At 35.4% G+C, this 14,170-nt stretch overlaps 1 protein-coding gene across 1 annotated transcript in view; it reads left to right on the forward strand.

The window, feature by feature from the left end:
* eys (eyes shut homolog (Drosophila)) overlaps positions 1 to 14,170 on the forward strand; it is a 178,783-nt gene that overhangs the window by 135,856 nt on the left and 28,757 nt on the right. Inside the window, exons 42-43 of the mRNA XM_023327993.1 lie at positions 5,047 to 5,155; positions 11,496 to 11,719. Of these exons, the coding sequence (XP_023183761.1) occupies positions 5,047 to 5,155; positions 11,496 to 11,719 (333 nt within the window). The remainder of the gene's footprint in view (positions 1 to 5,046; positions 5,156 to 11,495; positions 11,720 to 14,170) is intronic.

The following is a 14,170-nucleotide window of genomic DNA, read 5'->3' on the forward strand; positions in this document are numbered from 1 at the left end:
TTAATTCCCATATTTTGTAATAATGTGATAGTTTTCTAACACTATTCTTAATTTGTGGATGCCTTAGTAGTTTCAATGGTAATGTATATATCTATATATCTATATAGTTTCTGTTGAAGACAGCTTTTTGTGGGGATTGTCGTCTTCCTAAAAGGCACCACATGCATCTGCTGATCAATCAGCAGAATCTAATATTAGTAAATGATTTATGAGGAAGACGCAAAAAAACCCTGAAAGTTTTACCTGTTACAGACGACAAGTCAAGTTCCAAAGGCACCAATTATAAAGATTCTTCTGTCATTAGAGTCTCCTTGCATGGTAAATGCATTTCTTTACAGACTCCCATTAGGTTTGCAGTAATAGCTTTTTGTTATTTAGAGCCTCAAACCTTGCCTCAAGTCTTATTACCCCTGAAACAGCATGTTCCTATAAGACAGCACAATCATGTTAATTTAAACACTGAGTGATATCAAGCATTTCGTTGACCATTTTATAAATAGCGCGCGCACTTAATTTACCCATGGAATTCGGTTATTTACTGCTGCTGTTCATTGACCATTGAGTAAGTTTTCAATGTAAAAATGCACATGTGGGTGTGAGTGTCGCATAGCAACAGCCGCTGTAAGAGAAGGAAAACAGACGTGTGCTGTGAGGGGAAAAAACTGAAAAGACATTTTTAGGACATATCAGGAGTCTGACTTCTTTAAATTAATGCCGCAGAAATCCAGCTTACCAGATTCAAGTCCAGCCTGTTTCAAAAACACCTGTTAATCTGTGTAAGCTTGTTCAATAACAAACTCCTTAATGGAGAGCTGACAGGACTCTTTGGTACCCATCTGTCTTCACTGCTTTTCAGTCTGTGAGTTTATAATGTTTGGGGTAACTTAAATTAGAAGTCAATAATTTCTTAGTACAGAGAAGTTAATAAATCTCTCAAAAGATAAACAGTCTTACTCATTTTGTTGTTTTTTTCACAAACAGCACATCGTTATTACACTACAGTATGTTTCAGTTGCTTTACATTTTCATTAGACTTAATAACATATTATGTATTCACTTGATCTTAATATAGAGCATTTTTGTTTTCAAACACATATCAACTCAGCATGACTCCAGATCAGAGTAAGGCATGTTTATCACCTGCACTGTATTCAGCGTTTTATTGACAAGACCTCCTCTTAAAAGGTTCACTGGAGAGGCAGTCGCCAGCCGTGCCTGCTCACTTTTTGTTTTGTGAACCCCCACAATGCAAAGAGCCTTGCTGTGTGCTGTCTAATTGTATTGCCAAAGATATAATGATAGAACACAGGCTGCCCAAATTAATTGAGGCTTGCCGGTCACAGCACAAATTATGCAGCAAATGCTGCAGTGCTGCGTGTGAGAGCACCACTGCACCATAGCCAGAGCAGAGATTAGATTCACTAAAAGTGCAGATGTTGGTCTGATATATGTTTGAAAATACTTTGAAAAAAATAATTCAACTTCTCCCCCAAAATTGTGGTGGTTTGTGCTAGAAGGTGTGGAGAATTTTATAAATAATGAATATTAACCATATGAAGGGTGATTTCTGTTTTGTCTTCTTATGTAACTGTTCAGTCTGTTCTACTATGATTAAAAGCATGGTAACAGGTGGTATTTGTGTTCATCATATATGTATAAGATATGAGTCAGTAATTATTAATTTGCTCATAAACATTAAGGGTCTAGTAAGCACTATTAACTTCAAATATAATAGTCGCGTATTGGTTAAACGCAAAACTGTCAAAATACTACAAATTTACCATGTTGTGTTCCATTGAATCCTTTTTTAGGAATATATAATATTTTTAGAATAATAAACAGCTAAAAAGGTGTCACCAAAGCCCATCAGTCAGAGAAATATGTTGCAAGGGCACCAGTGTGCTGCATGATGTTTTACTGCCATCTGTTGCCAATACTTTCAGATGTTTTATGCAGTAGTAATATTTTAATGATGATTCTCCCTCATTGCTAATTTTCTGCAAGGGGACTGTGAAGGAGGCACATTTGATTAGAAAGACAAACGCCCACCTCAGGTTTAATAAATACCTTTGCGTAAAGGTGCAGTGCTGAAAATACCACCTGGTCCCTTAACATTGCAGGTAATATTTCAGAGGTTATGCTCCTGAAAGTTACAGAAATGCTCATGCCCTGAATTAGTCACACACCCGGAGTCTAAATGAAGATTTTAGAGATGACAAATTGCTTATGATTAGATCATTAGCCAGATGAACAAATGCATAAATGATGATTGAGGATGTAAAAAAGCTTTCCACCACATTGTGGTTTTGTGTGCCTAGAGAAAATGAAATATTTACATGTCTTTGTTTGTTTATTTGAAGCTGGGATATTTCTTCTCTTGATCCTTTGAGACCAAGCAGAGGAATAGAGCAAAGAAAACCCAGTTCTAGATTATTTAATCTTTCCATTAAAAACCTATTTTCCCTCTCTTTCATTCATATATATGGAAGGCCTCATCCATTGTGCGTTTTGTACTGCGTTAATTTGAACCCATAAGGAATAGTTTTAGTTGTCTGGCTAAAAAGACTAGAATAGTTATCTATATAAATAGCCATGTTTTCCTTAGAGCTAGACCAATGTAAATTAGCTGAGTGGAGCATTCAGTGTGCTGACAAGAGCTCATCAGTAGACATCATCCTGTTTGCTTAGGCAGTGAATGTTTTTTTGGAATAATAGAAGGCACAAAAAAATAATCCCCACTGTGCAAACCACTAAAATATGCATCAAACATTTTCAGCAACAGACATTTTATAATATTTCTATGATTTTTCATACCTTTCTATAGTTCTTTTTGCTTCACAAAGATGTGTACTCATGACATGTATGTGTTCATTTGCACATTGTCATCTAGCTTTCTGAATTTCAATGGAGAGGATATACTTTTCTAAAATATCTTTCCAATCTGTTAATGCTATGCAAATGAATGAAGAATGACAGAAGAAACGGACCAGGCACCCTGGGGACAGTAATGTCTCTCTTCTCCCTTTTCTCTGGACATTAGGCTGCCTTTCACATATTCAATCTTAAACATGTGTGCATGAATATATGTGTGCATGCAGATATGTGTGTACAAAAGAGCTCTTGTGATTTCCATACCTGTAATTAGTCCTACCTGAGGTTGTGTGTGTGGGATTGCCTCAGGGAGGTGTCCTGGAAGGCTGTTTCAAATTAACAGGAGGGCGATTGCCCTTATTGTTTTCATCTGGCTATTAAAATACACATTTGAGGCTTTCTCCTCATCAATGCGCAGCCAGTCACAAACAGCAGGATGGTCGATTTTGCAGAGTCAAATTAGCAGTTCGGTGAAATACAGCGGCTCTCAAAAGTGTACATAACCCTGTGAAAATGTCAAGTTTTCATTCCAAACCTTTTTCCACTTTTCTTGTGACATATCTTGTACCATGTAATTCATAAACTAATCTGTTTTGGGAGGAAAATTTTAAAAGGAAAAAGAAATTGCAAAAGCCTGGTTGTTGGGAAGAATCTAAAAAAATTTTGCCATGATATTTTTGGTGAAAATTTAAGCAGAAATAGTTTTCTCTTTTTCCATTGTTTGGATATTCATTTAGATTTGCTTATTCTCTCTCATAAATAAACACACTTCTAGGTGGAAGGAACATCATTATCAATCTAAATCTTCTGGGGGAATTAAAAATTTTAGGCTTTAACATACAACTTCTAGGCTATTGACCTGAGGTGAATTTACAGCAGTAGTCAACAAGAAGTTAAAGTTTTGTAATGGTACAGCCAGAATCTAGAATCATAAAGTGCTTCTTCAAAGTATCAATTTATGTACCATATATGCACTCTAGTGCAACCAGGTTATTGTAGTTTTATGTAGTTTTAAATGACACATTTTTATCAAATGGAACTGTTTGTTTTCACTTTAGTTTTAAATGATATATGTCAAATCAATTAGCTGGAGGTTTTGAATTTGTGACTTTATTTAAAGTCACAAAATCCTGGATTTTCATTAGAGGTGTAAACAGGTTTGAGATCTGCAGTGTCATTTATCTCACATTTAAGCAGCAGGGACTACATAAACTTGTAGAATGAAGGTGCCTCATGTGAATTACTTCCCATCACATAATCAAGTTTATGTGAACAATGAAGTCCATATGCAACCTGTCGCAATATTGAGAGCCCATGATTGTATAGCGCCAGCATAAACCAATGATGGATCGAGGAAAGGGAAGTGCTTGACTTTGCCAATGTTGGAGTATGACACAAGTAGACCAGCTACTTAACATTATGGCTACAACATTAATGACTAGTGCAACTGTATATTTCCCCAGAGAGTCCCAGCAGGTCAAATGACAAAATTGTCTTCCTTCTCATTAGGGTTATTGTGCATATATGGTTTTTGCCCTCATTTTTATCATTAATTAATCCTGAGTGACATAATAAGCTCTTACACCAAAATTTGCATTTTGCATGTCTTTGTGAGGCTGATTAGTTTATGTATTTATGACTGTTGTAATTATTAGTAATGTTAATGTAACTCCTGTTTTATTTGGCGTGGCAATGTGTGTCATTCACTATAGCTTTATCATGTAAATGAACTTGCTAATGACTGCTTATCTGTTTATGTAAATTTCAGATGTTTCTAAGGAGCACTGCGATTTAAAGTATATCACTGCAGTGCTGAGCAGAAACCTATTTTGGTGCTTCTTTTTTATTTAAATCCTGCATCCAAAACATCGTCTGTTTTTGTCGTCTCTCCTGGGTTTTGGCTGGTGGGGAGCGATATAAACGCACCATTGCTCCCAAGCCAATCTACCACTGCATAAAAATCCTCATAAAACTGTATGTAATGTATACCTAGCCAGTTTATGGTATATTCTCAATAGTCACATTAGCAGCTCCATTACTGTGACTGCTTTGTCTGCCATCAGAATATTTTCATGCTTTGCTGGATTTATTGTGAATCGCAGATATTGCTTGGATCTACCTTACTTGCTAACTCTCTGAATCACCTCATCTCTCTCTCTGTTTTTTTCTTAACAGATTCAGCCTTCCTGTTCGCAAACAAGGAGGGTCATGTCGGATTGAAATTACTGCAGATAATGGCACTGCACAGCATCTTGAGGAACTGGTGTCTCACCCTGTGTCAGAGGTATGCTTCAATCACATCAACCATTGCCCTTAATGTCCAGATCTCTCTTTGCCTTTTCTATGAGGTTTATCATAGACTACTGATTGCCATTTATGACTTCCATGCATAAATGGCATGCATGTTTATTCATTATTGCATGAGTAAGCAATAGTGATGCAGCGATAAGAGATATTAGGAATGAATTTCCGGTCAATTTCTATAAAACTGACCTATTAATGCACTACAGATTTTAGCTTATCTGTTGTTATTCTCTGCTACAAAATTTTAAAAAAATCTGTATAGTACAGTTTTCACAAAACAGCTCCAAGTTACAAAGCTGGGTCTCTCAGCTTCACGGAAAATATATACATTTTCTATTGTACATTCAGAGTGTGTTCAGGAATATAAAATCAGAATGTCATGCACTGATTAATTATTACTGAACATAACTGTCTTACTCGTTCTTAAACCTAAACTTCTGTGGGGTGAGGTGAGGATGTTCCTTAATGCGGTTTTTTTTTGGTCAAATGAAAGGGATTTTCAGAGATTATTTTGAATTCAGAGGCCACAATCATATTGAATCCTGGTCTGACAATTGAAAACAATCCAGTGATTCCAGGAATAATCCTACTTCACTTAAAGTGCATGTTAACTTTACAACTTCACTTTTGTCCAAGGTACTCCTGTCCTAACATGACTTTGTGGGTACAAGTACTAACTTTACTAAAGATTATTTATAAATCTTTAATAAAGTTAAGAAAAACCATCAGAGAAGCTTTGCACTGCTCTACTATGGAGTTTTGTGTTTTTTGTATTAGCTTTATTTAGCACATTGTGACCTACCTTTTCTTGAATCAGGTGAATTTAAGGTGAAGCTAAGTTATCACTGCCTCACTTGTTCTACCATGCCTTGTGATGATCAGGAGGTACAGATAAAGCATTGATGTTGGAGAGTAACCTGGGAATATGCACTCTCACATATTTGATTAAACAGATGATGCTTACTGGCAGCAGCTGAAACAGCGACTGCATTGTTTTGGGGGTTTTTTGTTGCTGTTGTTTTGTTTTTACTGAACTTTGCCACCACTTCTGTGCCAACAGCGACTTTGTTCAAACAACTGACCTACTGATCTCAGGACAGCAACACAATGAATTGCTTCTTTGTTGCCCTTATGTTGTCAAAAGCAGCCCAGTAACAGCCAATACTCGTTAAAAGTAGGTGCACCTGTTATATTTCCCACAGATGATCAAAGTTTACAGGCATGAAAGCACCATTAAGATAGCTCAGACTCAATAATCAGATGTGACTCATTAATTTCATCTATAACTCCTCTATATGTTATTTATAATTTTGTTTTTCTCGTTCAAAGGCACAGAGAGGGACTCAACCTTCCCACTGGCTGAGCATGCCCCCTCCCTCAGCATGATTTATGGCCTTCTAATTTGAGATGCTATGATTTTTTTTCACATCCTCTTTCCTTTTTTTTTATTTTCCTTAAACTTATAACACATTCATTAATTACAGGAGCACTATCTATGTTGCAATTAGCAGGTAGACTGACGGATAACCTTTGCTTGCTCAGGTTACTACAGTGTGTAGATGTGAAGAAGTGGCATTCCGTTGAGTACTCAACAAAATGGCATTAATGACATTTTATTGGAATAATATTCAATATTATTTAAATATATTGGTATTAGATTTATAGATTTATATAGATTTACATTAGATATATATCTAATATCTCTTGGGGTCTACTTATGCATAGAATGGTTATGTTGTCAAAATGACCCTTTCAAACCAGCTAATGTTTTCATCTAATTTTTATTTATATAGTGTAAAATAGCATTCTACTAATTTTGAGCAAGTTCAATTTAATTCAGCTTGTTTGCATAATACTAACATTAAATGTCATCTCAACTATACAGAATTTAACTTTAGTCAAAAGTTGATACAAATCAATCTTCTACATTTTAATACAACAAAGACAACACTTCTTAGTGTGAAAATTGTTACTGAGAGAAAAGGACTTAACTAGTTATTTTTAAGAAGGCTAAGCTGTTTTAAAAACAGAAGCTTGCAGAAAGAAAAGTGAATTTCCTACAAATTTTCATTTGTGAAAGACAGGTATTTTGTTTTACTCCACAATATTTAATTTATCAAAGCTGATGTAAAAAAAAATTAACATTCTCAATTTGAGATGTGCCTCATTTTTTGTTAAGTTTTATTTGTACAGATGCAGCTGTCTAATATTAATCTGAAGGATTTTACTGCATTGGATTTCCAGTGAGGCAAAGACATACAGTTCTGCAATATTACAATTCACTTTTTATCTTATATATCTTGTGAATTTTCATTTATGCTAAAAGTAGAAATTGTGAGATTTACAAAATCTGAGACCAAGAATCAGCCACACGTTTTCTGATCAGTGCTTCTCTACCACAAAAAAAAAATCTATGTAGGCCCAGCAGATTGTATTGAGGAATTTACTTTGCAGCAAAGTCACATCCTGAGATCACATTCACTTCACAGTACAAACAAGTTGAAATTTTGCCCACTTATACTGAATCTGAACCCCATTCAGATTCAAACACAGTCTGATTCAGACTGGAGTTATATTCACTTCTAATAAAATAGTGATTTATTGTATTGCATTACTTGTGAAAACTCTTTACAGTATGTCTACAAATGCACTTTAAAAGGACATCCTATTCACAATTTAAATAAAAGAAGCCCGTTAGCTGGTTTTGTTACTAATGCTTATAGAAAGCTTTCGGAGAACAAGTAGTTTCAAGAGTTTATTCACGAACTGGCACTACCACTGTCACAGAATCATTATACTTGTCACATGTCTCTTGACCGGGGCTGCACCACATGAGAAAATAACTCAATGCTAATATTAGTGGTAATATAGAAACTTTTTTTAACTCTCTATAGCTTTCAGTATCTTTAAAACTATATGTATCAGGTCTGGTTATCTATAACATATACAGTATATTGACCATCAAACAGGCTTCATACTGTATCTGGCATTCAAAGTCGGAACTAATGATAGTTTTGTGAGAGAATTTGGATACTCTTGGTGATAATAATCTTCACACTGATATTGCTATCACAATATATTTGCTGTACATTGGGCTGTCTTATCTATGCAATGTACTTTTATTCAACAATGGTATGGAACCGTTTACTAAACTGTAAAACTGGATTAATCCAAGGATGTAATATACCTTGTAACCACAGAGACAGTGTTGATAGAATTCCAATTCACTTGAGAGAGTGAGAGACCTGTCTTTGAGGTCACTGTTGAAGAAAAATGTATCCCCAAACTGTTTTCCCTTTATAGTACTGAAATCAAGGTTTTTGCTCCAAGAACATGAAAGACTTTGCATGTGAATGTATCTGCTATATTTCCCAGTTTATTTCATGTATTAAATCTTCATGTACAGAAGATAACTGTTAAGCCATGCAGCATCGATTCAGTGTAGCCAAAAGTACTACTTTAAAACAAAATTCAAAAATGAGCGTATGGCTCTCATGAACTCAGTCGCTGTTGGTCCACTCACAAAGTCATGAATATTGCATAAGTGAGCATTTCGAATGAACTCGTCTCATAAACATGGTAAATACACTTGAAGGGGCCATAAATTCATTCTGCACCCCACCGTCATTATGCAACTCCAAAGCAGCTCATTACTGATTGTATCACACAAATAAAGCTTTGCTCATTCTAAAAGTTTCCCAGCGTCACAGCCTAGTTTATTTGACTCTTAAGCTTTGTTACAGATACTCTCAGGGCTCCTAGCCATGTGGTGACAGTACAATAGGTTCTCACATGAACCCTGTTATCCATGTTGTCTTTATGGGTTTTCAGATAAGCAGCAGTTTTGCACCAAACATTTGCATTAAACCAACACCCTCAATGATTATGTGGCCCAACACTTTGCTGTCCCTCCACAAAACGACTCCTCTGCAGCTGTCCATCACTTTCGCTCAACCGGCAGCAATGTTGTAGTCATTGTATTGATCTAGAGAAATAGGTCTTCATTTTTTTCTGATTGGCTTTCGTTAATTTTTTATATTTTTTAGTCAGTTCAAAGTTTCTTGTTATACTTGAGAGCAAGGTTTACTTTTGTTAAGCCACTTAAGATGGACTTATAAATCGTTCAAGTATAAGCAAAGTATAAAGATTCAGGAGAAGAACTGGTATTGTATCTATTCATTATTAAAACTTTGGCACATACACTGAATTGTTTAAATTTCTTCCTGAGGACTCTTTATTCATTTCTCTAAAAGGGAAAAATTTTTTATTCCTTTAGTTGCAGTGCTGTAAAAACTAATTTGCACATTACAGATTTCTTTTCTTTTTTCTGTCAGACAAACATGTTTCATATATACACCCATTTTAAAATTGATTTCTTCTTTTTCCAAGGGAGAAAAAGCTATTCATAATAACAAAACTCAATGTAAAAAAGTGAATGAAATCATTGTTATTAACTACAGTTATATAGCAATTAGTCCACTTTCACAAAACAAGAAATCAATTAGATAGCTAAAAAGATATCAGAAAATTAAAAAACCAAAAAAGAAACAAGGTTAACGACATCTTTTGGTTTTGAAACTGTTATAAAGCACTTTTTAAGGCTTGGGGTCTCTAGGAAAAAATTGCAAAAGTCATTATCCTCCAATGAAGAAAACATGGAACAGTTGTTAGGAAACCAGCCACTACTGACTGGTTTCCAAGAGAGCTTCAATGCCATATCCAAGAGGTCACAAAAGAACCCAAAACAGCTTCTAAAGCACCACAGGGCTCACATGCCTCAGTTAACAACACTGTTTTGAATTCAACAGAACGAAGGAGTTTGGGCAAAAACAGCAACCATGGGAGAGAGTTCAAAGGTGAAAGCCACAGCTAACCAAACACACAAAAGAATGGCCCATAGGATGTTTGTGAAAATATTAGAATGTGTGGACTGATGAGATAAAATTTTATTTTATGGAAGATGTACTCTCTTTTACATTTGAAAAAATGGCAATAAAGCATTTCAGAAATATTTAAACTGATTGTTAAACATGTTGGATTGGGGCAGGTTTGTCACTTGAGCACCTGGAAGACTTGACATAATTTATTTGACCATTAACTCCCCTTTCTACCACAAAATCCTGAGTAGCTTTAGTTGTGGATGCTAAATGTGTGTGCGAAGAGAAGTTTGCATGCCCTCATTGTTGTGAAACTGGATGCAAAGAGAGAACTGGTGGTAATTTCTAGTGGCTAATAATCGAAACAAAAAATACACAATTCAGTAAAGAAGTTTGTGTGTTTTTAAATCATAATTAGCTAAAAGAGAACATTATTTCAAGACTTTTAAAAACGGCAGCATCTATAAATTTAGAAAAGCATTCCAACATGAATTATTCATTCAGATAATGTTATTTAAAAAAAAAACAACAACAAAAAACGCCTTGTCGGGTTTGGACCTGAAGTTCTAATTCTTTAATTTCCTACACAATCTTTATTCCTGCAACTTTTATGCAACATCAACATTGAGTGTCTCGTCAAAAAACACAAACCAATTAAAAATCTGAATTGTTTCAAACATAATATAAAAGCAGGCCCAATAATAATGTTTTGGTTTAGTTCTAATTTTCTTTAGCATGGACAAGCATATCTTTTAAAAAATATTATGACCTGAACCCTCACTGAGAATAAAACCTTGTTTAACTGAACTCCAACAGGATTATTTCTCCAAATTATGTAGCTCCGTTTTGGCAGCAGAATTAATTTTACTCATTAAGCAAAAGGTTATGGTAGAATAAGCTGTGAGTTCCTGAAATTTATCACAATTAATTCTATTTAAATGTCACATCAAAGTTAGCAGGTAATGTTTTTGTTTTTTATTTCTTTCTCTCTCTCTTTCTCTCTCTCTATATATATACGTAGTTGTGAAACTCCGTTACAGCTCGTTAACTGAGAAATACTGATCTGAACATTTAACAAGTCAAAAAATACCCTGGAAAATCCAAATCCTCTGCTTACAGAAGATGAGACTGCTTACATGCTAACTTAAAGAACTTAAAACGCTTACAGGATGGATTTAGGGATTCAAAATTATAATTCTGTACAAATAGATTCAGAAAGCGAATTTAGTTAACAGTATTGTGTTTTTTTTTCTACATTATATTAGCGTTGAACCTAGCAGTAGGTTCTAGATTTCATCTTGCACATTCATATTAATATAAATCAATCTCAATTGAAAATGTTATGTACTGTTATATATAAACTGCTCCTAACTTCAGAGACTGATTTATTTAAGCATAAATCAGCTCTCTGACTTTTGTCGGTTTTTTTTGTTTTTTTTGCAGAGATCCTTTGGACCTATATTTCTTGGGGATGTTTCTTCCCTCTGGGAGCTTCATGATGAGAGAGGAAAAGAAAAGAGGAGATTCATTGGCTGCATCAAGGAATTCCAGGTCAACTCAAAGGAGATTGACCTGGTGGGTGAGGCAGTGAAGGGGAGGAACATCAAGAACTGTGACCCGCCTGTCTGCCAACACCTTCCCTGCCGCAATGGAGGAACATGTGTCAGGTACAGTACCAGGTCACCTTTAAGCCCAAACAGATTATTTAAGGTGCTGGAATGTAAAAACCAACACGAACGTGAGACAGTGTCCCTGAAAATTCATTTCTACATGATAACGCATGCTGCAGAAAAATGAATCTAGGAATAGGGACCGCCTGTGACTGATTACACCTTATTTACAATATTCACCTGCACCAGACAAAGTGGTAAGAAATGATGTTGCTGCATGACCTGATGTTTTCTTTTTTCCCACTGTATAATCGCTTTGACACAGGATCGGCAGAGGTAGTTTGTTTTGTGGGAACCAACACTTTATAGCAGTAACCAGATTTATTTTTTTTGCCCACCTTTTAAGAACATGAATGGTTATGTTTGCAAAATATGTGCTTTTACCACACATTAAGCGCCCTGCCAGATATGGAAATGAGAGTTTGGCTGTTTCCTTCCCTACTATTTTTTTTTATACAACCATGTTATGTTATCGAGCTCTGGTGTCCGTTTATCTTGATGATGTTTTTGTTGACTGATGGTTTCTAAGTGACATCTGATGCTTTCACTGACGCGCAGAGTAGTTATGGTTAAACTACACATAGGTAAATTCTGTTTACTAGTGGGGTACATTTTGAAGAAAGAATTTTATCTAGAAGTATTAGATTTAGGGGGGCTAGATACAAAATGCGAACCCCACATGCAAAATTGTTGATAATCACACGCGATTTTTTTTTCCATTTTACAATTATGCACTCCTCTGTGTTTATCAAATCAAATCTCAGTGAAATTTGTTGAAATTGGCTATTTTGATACAATAAAATCAAGGGAAAAAAGGGTTTGAAAGCTCCAAATTCTTCTGCAGACACAGTATGTTTGTTGGTTGTTTTCTCTTTGGTAAGGATGAGGCTTTCTTTGACTAAGGGACAATATGAAGTGTCCTTCACACTGTATCAAGCTTTTGCCTGGTTCATTTCAGTATGTCTGTCACTGCTCTGTCTCAAATGAACCACAACTTGTTCTGTGCATAAATAGCTATTTCACAATTATTTCACAATTTTTCTGTTAATATATATACAGTATATATATAATATTATTTGGGAACATGATGCAGCCTGCATCATGCACAAAAAGTGGGTGGGAGGGTCTTACATAACCATTAGCAATGAATGAAGCTAACATGAACTCGTGTTTTCTGCCTTCTGTCTCAATGCTCAGGCATATTCACTTCGACTGCATAAGCTTTTCTAATATTTCATGGAACCATGAACTGCAGCAAAATTATGTACAGGCTCTGTTTTTCAAAACATAATCTACAACACAATTCTGAAAGAGTCGTCACATATTGCATTACATCATGTTTAGCATTTTATTGTATTGAGCTGTATGGCATTTCTGAGACCAGATATTTGCCTGTCTTTCAGTTTTATTGTTTTGTTTCATTATACTAATAAAAGTGTTATAATAGGCTACAAAATACCATTGCACACCTTTTTATGCATAAAAAGAGTTATTGTCAGTTGTTCCATGACAATAAAAGAATACTTCTAGCTCTTAGACACAAATTTTGTTTTATGTTCTCTGTATGTGTGAAATTAGCTGCATTGTGCCGCTCTGTAACAAAAACTGTCAAAATGACAAAATAGGAGCTTTCACCTGCAATCTTAACTGTATCAAAACCATTTGCGTCCATGAATTAGTCACAGTCACTGTTTGCCACATTCCTTTTACATGCTAATACATTTTTAATGTTGGGATGCGGTTGTGAAAATGACACAGCAATTCTGTCATCCTTAATTTTATGTCTCATCAAAGACTTCTTAAATGGAAAAAAAAAAGAAGTCAAACTTTTGAATGTGCTGCAATCCTAAAACAACTATGTTTTTGTAAAGCACTTTCTTTTTCCGACCATTTATTTAGTCAACAAGCAGAAGAACAATTTTCTTACATCTTTTTATCTCCAATAGTCGGCCTAATCAGTCTGCCGTCACTCTCCACTTTCCAGCAATTTGGCTTGTCTTTTTAAGTATGCATTAACTGCGCATGATGCACTTTCACCTTTGGTAATCTAGGAAATAGCCACTCTAAATGTCTTCTTCATTGTGTTGTGACACTATCAATTAACAGTTGCATTTATTAAACAGGAAATGAGAAAGGGCGCCATGAATATTGGAATATGAATAGCTTTAAGAATCCCAATTAAGAGCCGGTGGTCACATTGGCTTGTCATGTGGGACAGTGTGAGCCATGCAATTATCTGCATGATGAATATGCGTTACTGCAGTATCCTTTTGAATCACATTGTGCCGGGGTCATCAGGAGTTCGCACAGCTCTGCTCATTGTATTGGTATCCCTAGATTGCTCTGCCGCATAATAGGATGAATGGGGATTTTTATCAAGGGTTCAGTTTTGGTTATTTTGGTTCCATCCTCTTTTCATGTGGCTCTATGTTTATTAAAGCATGTCGG

This window comes from Xiphophorus maculatus, chromosome 22, assembly GCF_002775205.1.
Source record: "Xiphophorus maculatus strain JP 163 A chromosome 22, X_maculatus-5.0-male, whole genome shotgun sequence".
Lineage (NCBI taxonomy): Eukaryota > Metazoa > Chordata > Actinopteri > Cyprinodontiformes > Poeciliidae > Xiphophorus > Xiphophorus maculatus.